The 17,800-nt window shown below is 38.2% G+C and overlaps 2 protein-coding genes and 2 long non-coding RNA genes across 4 annotated transcripts; 2 read left to right on the plus strand and 2 right to left on the minus strand.

Annotated features, from left to right (window-relative positions):
• Positions 1-691, minus strand: LOC130557452 (uncharacterized). Its single transcript, XR_008963310.1, has 3 exons — positions 608-691; positions 354-499; positions 1-23 (listed from the first exon to the last, which is right to left on the minus strand). It is a non-coding gene; the product is annotated as an uncharacterized LOC130557452 (long non-coding RNA).
• A 6,515-nt stretch (positions 692-7,206) lies between these two features.
• Positions 7,207-11,651, plus strand: LOC130558390 (uncharacterized). Its single transcript, XM_057340757.1, has 8 exons — positions 7,207-7,281; positions 7,350-7,592; positions 8,048-8,186; positions 10,701-10,779; positions 10,905-10,985; positions 11,063-11,268; positions 11,423-11,525; positions 11,609-11,651. The coding sequence occupies exons 1-8, from the start codon at positions 7,207-7,209 to the stop codon at positions 11,649-11,651; spliced, it is 969 nt and encodes a 322-aa protein (XP_057196740.1).
• Positions 11,652-12,136: 485 nt separating this feature from the next.
• Positions 12,137-14,070, plus strand: LOC130558548 (uncharacterized). Its single transcript, XR_008963439.1, has 3 exons — positions 12,137-12,289; positions 12,509-12,635; positions 13,446-14,070. It is a non-coding gene; the product is annotated as an uncharacterized LOC130558548 (long non-coding RNA).
• Positions 13,963-17,061, minus strand: LOC130558547 (uncharacterized). Its single transcript, XM_057341006.1, has 6 exons — positions 16,999-17,061; positions 15,139-15,184; positions 14,965-15,056; positions 14,714-14,824; positions 14,338-14,614; positions 13,963-14,234 (listed from the first exon to the last, which is right to left on the minus strand). The coding sequence occupies exons 1-6, from the start codon at positions 17,016-17,018 to the stop codon at positions 14,076-14,078; spliced, it is 705 nt and encodes a 234-aa protein (XP_057196989.1). The 5' UTR covers positions 17,019-17,061; the 3' UTR covers positions 13,963-14,075.
• Positions 17,062-17,800: the final 739 nt, after the last annotated feature.

The raw sequence follows: 17,800 nt of genomic DNA on the forward strand, positions 1-17,800 counted from the left end.
CAGGAAATGTCACCAGAAAAAACCTGCCAAGATTAACGATGATAACATTGAATCTATAGCTCTTAAACCCGTATGTGTGTGTCATTATGATACAAGGAGATCAGTAAACTCTGACGGCGTTTCGTAGAAGTAACACAATGATCAGTATGGGAAAGTCTTCAGGCGGGTCATTGCTAACATTTAATCTAACTGGGATAAATATCAGTCGAATACACAGGCATTAAAATGTCATCAGGTATTGCCTAAAACTCTTTATAATGTTTGGACAACAATGAAATAAAGTGATTTAACCGTTAACGCTGGACAATTCCTAAAAGGAAAATCAACATTAAGATAAAATTAAAACAGCTTACGGCTCTGATGTTTGTCCATTAACACAGCAGAGGACAAACGTTAAAAAGAGCTCGTGTCGAAATATCCGTTTGACATCCATTTTAAAGACGAGCGTCCAGCAGATATTTCACTCCTCTGCTTCAACGGCGCAAACGATCACAGCGTCCTGGAAAAAAAACATGTTCCCAATGATTCATCATCGCGCAACCCGGAATATTATAGCTGTAAACAGTGTTCTTTGGGTGCATCCCAATAACGTTACACCACAACTCACAGCTACAGACTCAGCTGAACTTCCGTCTGCCTCCTTCCAGTCTGACCAGCACGCGCCAGAGATTGTGGACAGTGTGGAGTTTATCAGACTTACAACAGGTGGTTTGCATTGCGTTGATTAGGCCTTCATTATGCTGCCTTCACGTGCTCTCGGCAATGTTCCCACTTATAATGTCTCGAAAAAAAAAGAAAATCTGATAAACGTTGTTCAAAACAACAAGAGGAGACTTTATTATCAAGTAATTTGATCATCAAATTGTAAGGCATTTATGATTTATTAGGCCGTCTTGCCTCAATTCACTCTGGTTGCTGATGTGCACATTTGTTTATGTTGCTTTGCTTTATTTGAGACAAGTGTTTGACTGTGGTCAGTCTTAAATTTAACATATTGTGCATATTTGCTGTTATTCTGCATAACTGACATTTTATCAGATAAATGATACATTTACTACGGTCAGTTCCATATGTATATAAATGCAAGACATTTTGCAGAATGTATTTTTGGGTGAAGTATCCATTTAAGGTTATTTGTTGAGGGGGATATTCTGTAGCTATTTTTACATTGCTGTGCTCTCACCAGTTTTAAAGAAATTATGGAAGAATCATAGTTTTCTTTGGATTATTATGTTGTAAAGAAAATAATGTAGGTTTAAATGAAAACAGCAGTAGGCCTACTATTTTGTTTCTCCTGACAAATATGCAGCTGTGTATTAATATGTCAGACTTCACAAAAACTGAAATTTGAATTACTTTATAGACATAATAGCATAGAACTCTGATAATATCGACATTGGTTGTGGAGCTATTTCCAGTAGACCATTACACAGTATCTTTAACGGAGTCCACGTAAAAAGGTTAGTTTAATAACAAATGTACGCGGGGCAGAACAATTCCAACCATTACATAATTATGTCATAGTCGTCTGGTATAAATCCAAATGCAATTAAATGAGTAAAGACTGAATATCTTAGCTGCATAATTTTAGTTGCATTTTTAATTCTTGACTTCGTCTGAAAAAACAGACAGTGGAAGAAATGAGCTTCACATTGACCTGTAAGAACCTTGAAATGGAGATATTACCTCATCTGTACTTTTGAAAGTGACCTATTAGTCATATATGGTGACCCATACCCGAAATGTGACCTCTGCATTTAACCCATCCAGAGAGTAGTGAACACATGCACAGCAAGTGGTGAACACACATACACCCGGAGCAGTGGGCAGCTATCAGAGCTCCACTGTGCTCCGCAGAGCAAGTAGGGGTAAGGTGCCTTGCTCAAGGCACCTCAGTCGTTACCCGCCGGCCCTGTGAATCGAACCGGCAACCTTCTGGTCACGAGTCCGATTCTCTAACCATTAGGCCACGACTGCCCCCACGAACACATTGTGAAGACATCAGTAATAAAAAATGGTGTAGAATGGGAGGTAAGTAAAATAGAAAAACTAATACACAATAAAAACGAGTCCATAAACTGAATACATGCAAACGGAACGGACTGGTAAAGAAAATAAGCACTGCAATACAACACAAAATTCTCAAGATTCTTCAAAGCATACGCAACAGGTAAATATTATACAGAAGTATAATAAAATGAGTTTTTCCACGAGGACACCTCATTGACAGTGAAGGGAGTATTCTGTCTCCACCTGATCACCTGAAGGAAAATATTAACAGTAATGAAATTCATTGTAAGTTAAGTGGCAAGTATTCCCTAGTCCAACAACAAAAACTTGTTTAGCAGGTAGATGCAAGATTTCCCCATATTATTTTTCACTTATTATATTATTTCTAGTTATTCTAGATTATTTATCATTATTTGTAATGGACTTGGCCAAAAACAGATAGTGGCCAACCACATTTGTTCCCTCTTATAAATGCAAAAGCTTTAAACCAAAGCAAGATACAGGACAAAGGAGAAATTTGTATTTGAAAATATATAAATAATAATAGTAAAATATAAGTGAAAACAGAATTAACAACCCATTCACAGAAATGGCATGTCAAATCTTGTTTGGTAGTAATCATAGACTTTAATGACAGCTGGTTTAAGATTATTCACGGCAAGAACCCGTTTCATTTGCATCTTGTAACTCAGAGGAAATGTTTTTTAAAATCTGGAGGACAAGCAGGAACACAAACGCTTTGTTAAATTATTGTTAATGATACCAAAATGATATAAATGACAATGTTGCTGTTCTCTCACATGTTTTAAATAAACTATGACATGATCATCTTACGAATCAAACCGTTCCATAAGTGTTTCTTGTTGAAGATTAAAGAAAACAGAGATATCTGATGCATCTTCACAAAAGAGCTGCTGAATATGTGTGTTGAAAGAATAGTTCACCCGGAAATGAAACGTCATCATATATACTGTACATCATTTTATGTCATTTCAAACCTGTATGACTTTATTCTGTAGTACACAAAAGAAGATATTTTGAAGAATGCTGGTAACAGAACAACGACGTTTCCAGCTTCAATTATTTCCTGGTTCTGTTTGAGAAACGTCACGTGTGCTCGTTCGCATGCAAACTGAATGTCCACTAGGTGTCAGTATGACAATGACAAGAGCGATGAAACCAAGGAAGATTTCTCAATGGGTGCTTGTCTATGGGATTCCTTTTGTGCCAATAAGAATGAACGCAAACTTTTAAAAACGAACAAAATACAATGAGAAAGAAAAAAAACCACTTTGATAATGAAAACAATAAACTCAGTTGCAAGAATGTGACATGATTTCTTAACAATTTTCTAAGTTTCGTTTTTGCAAATAATAGTTTTGAATTCGCTGCTAGATTTTTCATTTGCGCTTTCCGAGTTTTCGTTTACGCTTCTCAATTTTTCGTTCGCCTTTCTGGCACAAATTATGGCCACTTTACTCTCATTGGTTAGTGAGATTTGGATTGACAGCTCCCTGACCAGGAAGTCGATAAGACAGTGCAGCGATTAGAGAGCAATCTGCTTGGGTTTTCTGTATTATATTGTTTTAGTGTTTACTTAAATTTATATTTTGTTAGTATATTAGCAGGGTTGCCAACTTTCACGCACTTAAAAGTAGGACACGCTTCCAGATCACACGTAACAACCAACGTCGAGTAAAGACAGGTACTAGCCATATTCACATGCAAGGTTTAGAGGCCGTCAAGACAGCAGTCTGTAATTTATAATTACAATGATATCAGGTAAACGAGATGCCTAGTGAGTTTTGAGGAGATATACAATAAAGTGTTATGTTTCCAGTTCATATTTCTAATTTATACATTATAATTGTGGTGGGATTTTATGTATTGTTTCTATCTTTAAATGTTTGTTTATAGTTTAAGAAGTCTCTCTTCCCTATGGAGTCAAAGTAGGGTCACATATATTTGCAAACAAAAAAAAAAGATTTGCAAACAAAAAAAGTTTTGCAAACAAAAAGAAAGTACTGAGAGATAAAATGTTTTTTTTTCCAAAGAAAACCTTTAGCAGCAATGATTTTGCAACACATCTTTTCCTTTGCAGTACCTACTAATTCATTTGCACCGCCCCTTTAATTCTGCGTTTCAGCCACCAGTGCTTTTGTGACTCGGTTTTTCCTTTGCGCTTGTCTTTGTGACCCTGTTTTGACGTGGGGGAGGAGTCAACGGATTGGGGCGTGTATAACGGTTCTGGGCATGCCTTCCTCGTTACGTCATCAGCGTGAGCGGCAGACTGAGCTGATCGGTCATCATGGCGGAGCAGAGACATGTGGGTGATGGATCTCAGGTATGTATTATTGATCTTTTTCTTCTAGTGCGCTAGAATCAATATGTTTTTCGATTCGTTTAGTTAACTACGTGTGTATTAACGCGTTTGCTCAAGTTAAGGAAGGTCAATTAACAATTAGAGAACAATTAATGCGGTGACTGTAGCCACGTGCTAATCGCTTACGTTAATGTGTGTTGGCTGGCCATTTCTCTCAATGTGCATACCTTTATTCTGTTGATTACGGATTTTTTTGCAGTTTTATCATTTATAAATATTATTCTCCACGCCTTAGTTGGATTATGACAGTTATGAACTATTCAGTGCCAAACGTGTCATGTGTGTTGAAGTATTCTGTAAATACATGATAGAACAAAAAAATCCTTGTATGACGTGCAAACATAATTGGCAATAAAGCCCTTTTTGGTGATTTATATACAGCAAGTAACATCCCTGGTTACTCTGTTTGAAAGCTATGATGTTTATACAATAGGTTGTAAATATGTTGACCTAGATCTTCCTATATCATTTTGTTGCCATGACACATTTAGCAGACAGAGTATTCAGATGTCCATACGGCTGCACAGAATTTGATTGGTCTTCTGACCCAAAGCCTCGGTCAGATTCAGGCAGCTCAGGGTCAGCAGCAGCAACAACAACAACCACAGCAGCCTTCTGCTATTTCTCGGCCTCGAATAGAGCAGGATATGGCCAGGTTGTTGCATCCACTTATTATTATCTTAGGAATTGTCTCTTGAATGTTGCATATTATAAGTAACATTGTTTTATTTTTTTTAGATCTTTTCCTGGGATGTTTAAGAAGGCAAAACGGAAAACTCCAAATCCACAAATACATTTGAAAGCCACAGCTTGGAAACCATTTGCAGTTTCTGTATATTTAATGAGCCAAAATACTGACACCTCACCCACACCTTCTGAAGAGCTTGGACTACTCCAGGCAGAACTAGGAAAATGGGTTATTATAATTTCAACCAATGTGAACCATTCGGATGTAAGTACATTTTAAAGTACAATGTAATCTGTTAGTTATTGCCATATGATGTGCAGTACGATTTCTTTATCACCCGCGATTAATGCATAACCATCTTCTTTTTAAACCGTAATATTTCACTTTCAAAACCTGCTGCGATGAAGGAACATCATTTGTTTAAAAAAGTATTTTTCTCTTTAAAAAGGGGTTTTGTCTGTTTGTTAAAATGATAATTTGTAAGTATATAAATGACATAATCACATGCACTTCAAACATCATTTTATTGTGATAAAAATGTAGTTTCCAGTTTTGTACGCTTATTTGAGAACCCTTGTTCTGTTTCATGTTTTCTTTAGTTATGCAACCTCCTTGAAGCTGAAATTCCCAAGATGAGGTCACTTACTGGAGGGTGGCTGCTTTATAAGGCACCAGGTACACTGTACTGTCAACCAGAACAGACACAAACATGTGAATAGCTGTGTAGAGGTTACTGCAAATTGGAAGTAATTCCAATGGGTAATTATAATTGAACATTTCTCTTGGCATTCCAACCTTAGAGCCTAGGCTATAGCCTATTTTTATAGTATTGCACAGTGAAGCGTTAATAGAATGTGGGTAGAAAGTACTGTTTTTTTACTTTATTGTTCTAGCTGCTACTCTACAGTGAAAAGCATAATTATACAATAAGGACCTAATATTGCTGGACTTGTTAATGTGTTTTTAAATTGTCAGGTGGGAATGGAAGAAGAAAGCTTACTGTTGTCCCTCCAGACTCAGAGGGTTATACAGGCAGCCTTATCAAGATGGCTACCTCCGTTGGAAGAACAGCACTCTATATGGTCCCTCTTCAAGACAAATTGTGTCTTGATCCATTGCCATTCTCAGCAGAAGAGTTTGCGAAGATGCCAAGGGTTGAGTGTCGTACTTGTAAAACAACAATGCCACTACCAGTTTTGTACCTGCATGTCAAGTCCTGTGGTGGTGGCACACAGGCAGTTAATGATGATGTGGTATGTTGTTTATACAATAGAATATAAATATATTAGGGCTGTCAAAATTAACGCGAGATGATTAATTTCTGGAATTAACGGCGATATTTTTTTTAACGCATTCCCGCCCTGTTTTACCCACAAATCAACCCCCGCCGCGTTCATTCCTCGTCGCGTAAACAGCATGGCTGACACGAGAGAGATGGAGGAGTCCAACGAACCCGTTGGCCCTCTGGATGGACAGTTCGAGTATAAAAAAAACAAAGATGGAATAGTAAACAAACATGTTGTGGTTTGCTCACACTGCAGGAAGGACTTTTCGTTTCACCGAAGCACGTCGAGCCTTAAGTATCATCTTAACACCAAGCATTCATTTGTTGGAGCTTCAACTTCAGGTGTTATGCCTGGCATGCGTCAGAGCACCCTCACCGAACGCAGGCCATTAAGTAAGTCTACGTCTGGGAAGCTGACAGACACAATTGCCAGATGGATAGCCAAGGACTGTAGACCGATTAATATTGTCGAGGACACGGGCCTCGCAGAAATTTTGAAAGTGGCAACTTCAGACGCATTCTACAAGCCACCGTCGAGAGGCACAGTGATGACTAAAATCAACGAACTATATGACGCTAAAAAGAAAACGAAGGAAGAGGATTTGGCTTGAGCGGAATATGTTGCTTTGACAGGAGGCCACTGGACCTTGAGTAACAACAATTATCTGGGTGTGACGGCACATCACTAACACCTGGGAACTGAAGTCGTTTGCTTTAACCGTAATTAAATCAGAAGAGCGTCACTTTGCAGAGGTATGTGCTCAACAGTTTCAAACCGTGGCACACGAGTGGGAAATTGAAGGAAAAATCACAACTATAGGGACGGACAGTGCACGCAATATGACCGCTGCGGCTAAACTGCTGCCATATGAGCACATGCCCTGCATCGCTCACATGCTACAGAGAAGCATCAACGTGAGCCTCTCCAATAGTGGATTTGCGAATGTGTTGGCCAAGTGTCGCAAAATTGTCGGTCACTTCAGACACAGCGCAGCAAACACCATGGAGCTTCAAGCACAGCAAGCGGCCCTGGGACAGCAGCAGGAGCCACTGATCCAAGACGTGCCAACGCGGTGGAATTCCACGCTGGAAATGATCAAGCGCCTGAACCGCAATCAAGCAGCAATAAAAGCAACCCTGGACCAACAACACCACAAACTGGTTATGCTGACTCCACAAGAATGGGACAAACTGCAGATACTGAGCACTCTCCTAGAGCCCTGCAGGTAAGGAATGCACATATAATGTGCAAATTGAAAAATTAAATTGAACTGATCAAGCTCAAATTAAACGTTTAACTGTGCCAGCATACAAACTGGTGTTCAAATAACTTCCATTCACCTATCTGTATTGCAAAAAAAGAATGGCTAAGTTGCCAAAATTGTTTAGAATTCAATTTTTTTTTGTTGGCATTAATAAAAAACAAATGTAATATCCGCTTCTGTATTTTATCTTTCTGTTCTGAGAACAGTACACAGAAATGTGTTCATCATATTTTAGGATTGTGATAATCGAAATTAATTAAAGAACCTTGTGATTTATAGATTAAAAATTAATCGTTTGACAGCCCTAATATAATATATATATTATATATATATATATATATATTCTCATCATCATATAATTTTTTTCAGTTAAGTTTGCTTTTAGGCAGAATATATATCCAGTTTTGTCATTTCAGACTACTGATGATGATGATGAGGATGTAAAAGTAGTTGGTGAGATTTCCAGTGCCGTTTCCACTACAGCCCCAACTTCTATGCCCATACCTACCACTTCAATACAATCTTGTTCTCCTACACCCACCACAAGTTTTGAGGTGAGCTGAATGAAAATGCTGTATTGTTAAGGGTTTTTAAATATTTGAGAATAGATTTATTTTGTATTTACTTTTATTTTAATATGTGCATAAGGACTGGTGCTGTTAGTGAAATTAATTAACTGCTATGTTAAAATTGTATTATAAACTAAATGGTATTCTCTTTGTTGTGCCTTATTGTCAAGCACTTTTGATTGATTGTTATTAAACCTTATTACACGGCTCATTTGAATGCTTGATTCTGATTGGCCAGTCCCGACATTCCAAGGGTTGTTCTTTTCAAATAACAAGCGCTAAAAACTAATGACACCCTGTAACCCAGATGCTACAAATCATTTTGAGAGGGGCAGTTTAATATTACACAATTAATCATTATAAATATGTCTTTTAATAACATATGATATTATATATACGAATGATTAAACCAATTTGTGATGTTTGAATGTCGTTTCTTACTTTAAAACCGAAACTAAACAGCTTTTCCTCGCGGAAGGTCTGTATTTGGTAAAAATGATCTAATAAAATATTGCAAATTCACATTTTATGTCCAGTTTTTTTCTCATGTGGCAAAAAACTGTGTAATAAGCGGGATAATGTACAAGCAGCCGGCTGTTATCGCGAAAGAAGCCCCTTCAGTGTGATACAAGACCCTCCGCTTCACGTCGGGTCCTGATCACACTGTCTGGGATTATTTCTGCCATAACAACCGGCTGCCTGTACATTATCCCTTACATTTTGCACAAGTTAAGCAACACTGGTCCATAAGAATGTCCTGTTTTAGTTTTTTACACTACACAATTGTTAGAGCAAAGCACAACCAACTAAACATTTAGAACTGAATCAGAATGTTAAACAAAAATCTTTAAGACTTAATATTGTTTGTGAAGTAAAAAAAACTTAAACAGGGAGTGCTTGGTTACATATTGCAAAATACTTATTCCATCCAGGTGGAAGATGAGTGACCAATTAAACAAATGACTTGATTAGAAATAACTAGTTGTGTTTTGAACTGGGGTGTTACTGTATAGCCCTTTTCACACAGCAATACTGGTAAATTACAGGTAAAGTCATTCAGGAAAATTTATGGTAAATGCTGTTCACACAAGCAAGGGCATTCTGGTAATTTGATAGTAATCTGCTTTTACTGGTAAATTGGGGGTACTGATTTACCAGAAAGGTTCTGTTCACACACGATCTGTAACTGCAGTTTTCTGGCAATTTACCAGTAATGACTGTATGTGTGAAAGGGACTATACACTCACCTAAAGGATTATTAGGAACACCATACTAATACGGTGTTTGACCCCCTTTCGCCTTCAGAACTGCCTTAATTCTACGTGGCATTGATTCAACAAGGTGCTGAAAGCATTCTTTAGAAATGTTGGCCCATATTGATAGGATAGCATCTTGCAGTTGATGGAGATTTGTGGGATGCACATCCAGGGCACGAAGCTCCCGTTCCACCACATCCCAAAGATGTTCTATCGGGTTGAGATCTGGTGACTGTGGGGGCCATTCTAGTACAGTGAACTCATTGTCATGTTCAAGAAACCAATTTGAAATGATTCGAGCTTTGTGACATGGTGCATTATCCTGCTGGAAGTAGCCATTAGAGGATGGGTACATGGTGGTCATAAAGGGATGGACATGGTCAGAAACAATGCTCAGGTAGGCCGTGGCATTTAAACGATGCCCAATTGGCACTAAGGGGCCTAAAGTGTGCCAAGAAAACATCCCCCACACCATTACACCACCACCACCAGCCTGCACAGTGGTAACAAGGCATGATGGATCCATGTTCTCATTCTGTTTACGCCAAATTCTGACTCTACCATTTGAATGTCTCAACAGAAATCGAGACTCATCAGACCAGGCAACATTTTTCCAGTCTTCAACTGTCCAATTTTGGTGAGCTCGTGCAAATTGTAGCCTCTTTTTCCTATTTGTAGTGGAGATGAGTGGTACCCGGTGGGGTCTTCTGCTGTTGTAGCCCATCTGCCTCAAGGTTGTGCGTGTTGTGGCTTCACAAATGCTTTGCTGCATACCTCGGTTGTAACGAGTGGTTATTTCAGTCAAAGTTGCTCTTCTATCAGCTTGAATCAGTCGGCCCATTCTCCTCTGACCTCTAGCATCAACAAGGCATTTTCGCCCACAGGACTGCCGCATACTGGATGTTTTTCCCTTTTCACACCATTCTTTGTAAACCCTAGAAATGGTTGTGCGTGAAAATCCCAGTAACTGAGCAGATTGTGAAATACTCAGACCGGCCCGTCTGGCACCAACAACCATGCCACGCTCAAAATTGCTTAAATCACCTTTCTTTCCCATTCTGACATTCAGTTTGGAGTTCAGGAGATTGTCTTGACCAGGACCACACCCCTAAATGCATTGAAGCAACTGCCATGTGATTGGTTGATTAGATAATTGCATTAATGAGAAATTGAACAGGTGTTCCTAATAATCCTTTAGGTGAGTGTATATAATACTTAATCATTTGTCTTTTTGCCATTACAATATGAGGGACAGTGTCCCATTTGTTTAGACATATTTACACAGAGAGAGTTGCCCATGCATGCAAGTGTATGTGGAGATAGGTAATATTTAATGATTTGGAAAGTTATTTAATTGACAGCCATTTCATGTTTTATAAGGTTCTGTATGGAGTAAAAACAAGTTATATGTCATACGAAGCAAATCTAACTATTGGGTATATGCTCAGCGTATTACAGACACTGGATTATGAGAGCAGTCCTCCATGTGGCACACCTGTACAGCAAAACCAAGGCCCAGACATGGAATGGTACATTGCATTTATTAAATTTTAACACTCTTGCGGCTTCAGAATTTTCAACCAATCTTTTTTTTCTGTTTTCATAGTCCAGATGATGTATTGAGTTTGATGGCAAGTAGGGTAGATGACTGCAAGGATTTCAAGATCTGTGTATCTCGAACTGACTTCTATCAAAGAGCTATGTTACAGTGGCAAAGACAAAAGAGGGGATCCCCAGCCAATACTTTGCGTGTCACATTTTTGGGGGAAGCAGGTGTTGACACAGGGGCCATTCGTAAGGAATTTCTAACAGGCAAGTCAGTTTCTCAATTATTTTATCATGTTTTTATATTCATGGTAACGATTTAATTTGAAGTTTACAAATTGGACAATAAACAGTTACCACATTCATGTATCATCATGAGATTGGGTCTTTTTAAAATATGTAAATTTATTTGTGTTTGTAGATCTGATTGGTGAGATTGAGAAACACCTCTTCGAGCATAGAGGACACCAGAGAGAGAAAAGCCCCATATATTCCCTAAGTAATCTGGAGAAGGGATTTTTCAGGTTAGTCATATTTTACATTGTAGTGACATATAAACTGTCATTTTTGTATACAACTTTGTATTATTTTCTGTTTTTTCTTTCAGGACTGCCGGAGAGGTGTTTTCAGTTAGTCTTGCTTTCAGTTAGGCCTGCCCCCCGTTTCTTAAAACCGTGGTGCTTTGATTATCTCTAAACTGGAGACGTGGATGAATCAACTCTCACTATAGATGATGTGGATGATGCTGAACTTTATGATTTGATTAAAAAGGTAGTCTTTTTTTATTAAATAAAAGCTTTATTTCTGTGCATGCACACCATTTGCCACAGTTTACATGTGTATATAAATAGATTATATCATTTCAGGTGGAGGAAGAAACTGATCTCTCTGCGTGGAATGATCAAGTAATTAACTGTGGTTTTACTGGGTCTATTAAACCTGAGAACAAAGAGGCCATAATAAGGTCAGAAAAAAAATGTATAACTTAAAACTTCTTCACATTTTAAAACTGTTTTAAAACAGTTTTAAAACTGTTTTTCCGAACTGTTTCAATTGAGGCTGCTTATCAAATATATTGATTAGCCACAACAGTGTCTATATTATGCCAGATTTTCCTGGTTCTTTTTCAGATCTATCGTGCTTGCATGCAACTCTACGTTTGATCCCTTTGTTGAAGCAAATCCGAAAAGGTCTTCAAGTATACAATTTCGTGGACATCCTGGAAAACCATTCAGGTCTTTGCAAACAGTTCTTTGTCCCCGGTGTGGTGGATGAAGATGATGATAAGGTATCATTAACTGCAATAAAAAACATTCACTGAGATGCCTGAGCTAGGTCTTGTATTTCAGTTTAGAAATGGTCTCATTTTAGGAATTAATATCTACAGGAAAATTATTTTTTAGAGTTAAAAAATTATTGTCAAACATTTGTTCCTTACAGAACATATTTGCAGAAAATCTATTGCTCTCAGTACATGATAATTGATACCTGTTGTTTTATTCCACAGGCTGATGCAGACTTCATCATGCAGAACATTCTTCCGAAAATTTCAGAGAAGGGATCAGTACGGGAGACTTCTGAAACAGCTATAATCAACTTTCTGCAAGACTTTCTCCAAGAAATTGAAAGCTGTTGTATGTGTGAAATGACTTAGTTGCAGATTTAGTATAGATATTTTAAGAAAACGGTACAAATTTATGTTGAAATGTAATAGAAAGTTGTTAATCGAGTAATAATAGATTTGTGAACCATTCTGGAATCGGATCCTTGGTTTGATGGTTTGATACCCAAAAATGGAAATTCTGCTGTTTACTCACCCTCAGATTGTTCCAAACTTGTATAAAAGTATTTGTTTTGCTGAACACACAAGAAGAATGTCAAATCTCATCCCCCATTTACTCCCATAGTATTTATTTTCCCTACTATGGCAGTAAATGGTGGATGAAATCTGACATTCTTCCAAATCTCTTCCTGTGTGCTGAGCTAAACAAAAAATGTATACAATTTTGGAACGATCTAAGAGTAAATAATGACAGAATTTTCATTTTTGGGTAAAATGTCAATTTAAGGTGAGATATAAAAATTAAAATCCTCTTAGAAATTCAAGTGCAAACCCGTGATTTGCTGATATCTTATTCAAAGCCCTAATGTAAGTTAACAATATATTTACAATAGTAACTGGCTGCTACAGTTATGAAATATAATATAATATTTAATGCCAAGATCACATTCTAAGTACAGATTACGATACATTTGCAAATGTCACTTACTTTCTTGTCAAAACGCTGCTCATAAATACATATATTTTGTGAACTAGTCAATAGGCAGACTAAATTACATCTAAATATTTACTTTGGTTTTACCACTTTGGAATCAATAAACAGAATCTTGATAAATTTCAGACAATAACCAACCCTACTGATAACATGTTCTTTTTCTTGTAGAGGATAACCCTGATGGAGACATCCTGCCCTTAACTGTTCCCCGTGTAATGCAATGGCTTACTGGCCAGGGACACAAACCTCTTCTAATGTCAGATCTTAAAGAATTCAAAATCTCTCTACATTTTGACCATGAGTGTATGAAGAGGATGCCAGAACACAAAATATGCTTCCCAGTTGTAAGTGCCTGTGCCAGGAAAATTACATTTCCCACAGCACATATGGGTGACTATAATTCTTTTAAATCAGTCATGTTGCAAGCCATCCAGTTTGACTATGGATTTAACCGATTTTAAAATGTACAAGTGTACAATGCCATACATTTGGTAACATGTTCGAAATGTTTTTGATATGTCTTACTGTATATATGTGCAGAGAACACAACCTGTTACACATTGTTAAATGTTCTTATGATTGTGTATACAACTGCATGTGTTCAGGGAACACAACTTGTCATACAAGTGTTTTCTTCTGCTTTAAATATAGAAAATAAAGCCAGCATGCAATGTCAACGTTTAATTCAAGAGTTTTATTAATTGCATTGGATGTTCATTTACTTTGATAATTTGGTCACAAGTCATTTCAATGTCGTCCATTAAGTATGAAGTAGCACAAAATTTAAAACCGCTCTCTTCAGTAGTTTAGAGAGTGCGTGGTTGGGTCAAAAAAAATTTGAACTTGGGCCTTAAGTTCTTCTGTTAAAGGGCATTGAACTGGAGGAACTACAATTCCCGTACATGGCTGATCAGAGATGCTGTCTGTGTCCCAGTCAGAGTCTTCGTCTTGTGCAATCTGTTAAAAGTGGGCAATAGTTTATTGGACATAGTATGTTAAATAAGGGTATACCGAAAACGTTATACATAAAAGGGACACAACAAATTCAGACATAAGCTACCTCAGAAAGGAGTGGAGGAGTGACCGGGTTTAGGAGGAGTCCAATTTCCCACAGCTGGTCTGTGCATCGATTGCCCTCTGTGCGGAGAGGATGGCTATTCCACCCCCTAGTAAAGGAGGCAAGGCTGGCCTGGAGACGAGGCAGGAACACATACTGACAACAAAATAGGTGGAGGCTGTTAGTTGGATCTAGTAATCCTTCCTCTTCAAGGCTGTGCAAAACATCGTAATATATGTTTGTAACCGCCATCCATATGTCACGCCACAGGCGTTCAATGCTAAGAATGGAAGAGAAAAGTTTTTTTACTTAAATGTTCAATACAAATCATAATTCTCAATTTTAGGTCAATTTATGACCAGTTTATCTTTATGCTTACCGCTGGTTATGCACGCTTTTTCCTGACATGTAACTTCCCCTGCCACTGCCTCGCACAGAAAACATACACCTGGCGATCTCAACATTTTCTACTCCTTGGTCTCCTCGAACTCTAAATGCAAAAATGTACAAGTGTCTAGCTATTTTAGAAAAGATACTTGACAGTGTAATAAAAACGTATGTTAGCCATGTTGGTTAAGACCAGCAGGTATGCATATAGCAATTTAACAGTCATGGTGTAAGTTGTCTTACCTTAATGGAAACCCATGTCTCTCCACTGACTGATGGAAAAAACCAAGGGCAGTGGATGCTTTGTTATCCGTTGCAGCTCCAAGGTACATGATCTGACATGATGTAATCAATGCATTTCATCAGTTATTTGATGTGTACAAAGTTTAAAGGGAAACAATGCATTAAAGAAAAAACCTTTCTGGAGTACCCATCAATGGCACCGAATATCACAAGGCCATATCTGATAAAAGAGAATTTGTTATTACCAGTTGACAAAGAAACTCACAAGCATACTTGGATATTTTTACCCCAAATCCTTAAAAAGTACAATCTAAAAATATAAAATGTTGGAAATTGGGAGCATCAAAGTTTGATTTCAATCATTAATTTCACTATGATTTCAATCTTGGGCACTACTCAGTCAATATTGAAAATATCAAGGTTACATTTTCACAGAATATACTTAACATTATGTAGGATGTTTTATGTACAACACAGTAAATCGCACATAATTACTTTATCCTGTGTTTTCACAGACGGGGTATGCTTTTATCTGTACCATTACAGTAATGGCTTGACGTGCGTAACTATATGACATGCCTTATCAGCTTATGGTTTGTCTACGTGAACATGAAGAGGGCCCTTGACGGAATAAGTCCTTCTGACTACACATCTCAATTGTGTCATTCTTGCAAGTATTCCGGCAGAGTCCACTCTATGCATGGAATCCCAAACTCTTGTCCATGGAACACGGTGACCCAATGCTTGCAACTGGCCTTTCATCATCCTATGGCCTAGGTGTGGACTGCCAGCTTTGATTGAACTCACTAGGTTGTCAAGTTCTTCATCTGTGATTTTAGTGTAGGTGTCTTTTATAGAAATGGCATACTCATGGAGGCGGCGTTTGATTGTCTTTGTTGACACACCAAGAAGCTTGGCAATACATGGAACAGATAGCTGCATATTAATTAGTTGCTGAAGATGTTCTCTGGAAATAATAAACTTTGGCGGCCCCTTAACTCCAAATTCCACTTCAAGGGCAGTTATGGGTATGTTGTTATTGTCAATATGCATATCCACTGTTTTTTAAGGTTGTTAGTTCGCCAAGGAGTTCCTCTGGGATTGCAATTTGATCACAGACAGATGAAATAAACAGAAGCTCATGGCTGCATAAAAACTGCAAATAATCTAAATCTAGTGGTAGACGACTCATTGAATCTGCTGCTGACATCAACATTAGAGTCTTGTACTTACTAATATTACTTCTAATGTGACACTTGAGTAAATGATTAACTACTCCATATCAGAATTTATAGTCTGTATAATATGTTACCTTAATTTCTCTTCCTTTCATCTTCTGTGCGTGTTCTTCTGTTTCTTTGTGATACTCTCCTGTGCCTGCATATGTGTGTGCATGTCTCAGTGTGCGTTGAGTTCTGTGCGTGCGGGGTTGTGTATGTGTTTTATGTGTTTGTTTGTTTGTGCGTGCGTGCATTTGTTTTGTGCATGGCTGTCTGTTTTCGTTTCTGTATTAATATGTGTGTCTGTGTATTGTGCATGTGCGCGCGATGTACAACTGTTGTGTGTTCGCGTGAGTGTCTGTGTTCTGCAAGTAGTCTTTTGCATTATGTGAGTGTGCACACAGCAGTGGTACATAGAACTGCTGTTCTTCCGTATTTGAAATGATACTAGGATAAAATGAGATGATGTTGAGTAAATGCTCTCTACACTAGTATGCGTTACTCAAATAATTTAGCTTCAAAACCCACTAAATACCACACTTTGCCCGCTCTGAAAATATCTGGTATTAATGAAAGTTAATGTAGGAGTCTGATAATCAACAGAATAAAGGTGTGCACATTGAGAGAAATGGCCAGCCAACACATTAACGTAAGCGATTAGCACGTGGCTAAAGTCACCGCATTAATTGTTCCCTAATTGTTAATTGACCTTCCTTAACTTGAGCAAACGCGTTAATACACACGTAGTTAACTAAACGAATCGAAAAACATATTGATTCTAGCGCACTAGAAGAAAAAGATCAATAATACATACCTGAGATCCATCATCCGCATGTCTCTGCTCCGCCATGATGACCGATCAGCTCAGTCTGCCGCTCACGCTGATGACGTAACGAGGAAGGCATGCCCAGAACCGTTATACACGCCCCAATCCGTTGACTCCTCCCCCACGTCAAAACAGGGCCGCAAAGTAAAGTGAAGCGCAAAGGAAAAACCGAGACGCAAAAGCACTGGTGGCTGAAACGCAGAATTAAAGGGGCGGTGCAAATGAATTAGTAGGTACTGCAAAGGAAAAGATGTGTTGCAAAATCATTGCTGCTAAAGGTTTTCTTTGGAAAAAAAACATTTTATCTCTCAGTACTTTCTTTTTGTTTGCAAAACTTTTTTTATTTGCAAAACTTTTTTTTTGTTTGCAAATCTTTTTTTTGTTTGCAAATATATGTGACCCTACTTTGACTCCATGGGGGGGACTTCAGTGGAGTGCATCAATGCGGGCTTCGCCGAAGACCGCATCGAGGGCACAAAGGAGGCGCTCGCGAGCAAACTTCTGAGCTCTAAAATGACAAATGGGACACTCAGACTCGTAGACTTGGCGAGAACGCGCAATTTAAGTCCACGAGATCGCAAGTGCGGCATTTGGGAGAGGCCATTGGGTGCTTCTCAATATGCCTTCTCGTGTCGGCTATCACTAAATCCTTGGTGTTTCGAGTCAGATCCGTGGGCGTGGCTTGTTGGTTTTGACTAAATCTTTGGTGTTTCAAGTCTTACGAAACATCTACCCTAACCCACACCCTAACCCTAACCTTACTCTAACCATCTAAACTACCTATGATTGA

This window comes from Triplophysa rosa, linkage group LG8 (assembly GCF_024868665.1).
Source record: "Triplophysa rosa linkage group LG8, Trosa_1v2, whole genome shotgun sequence".
NCBI lineage: Eukaryota > Metazoa > Chordata > Actinopteri > Cypriniformes > Nemacheilidae > Triplophysa > Triplophysa rosa.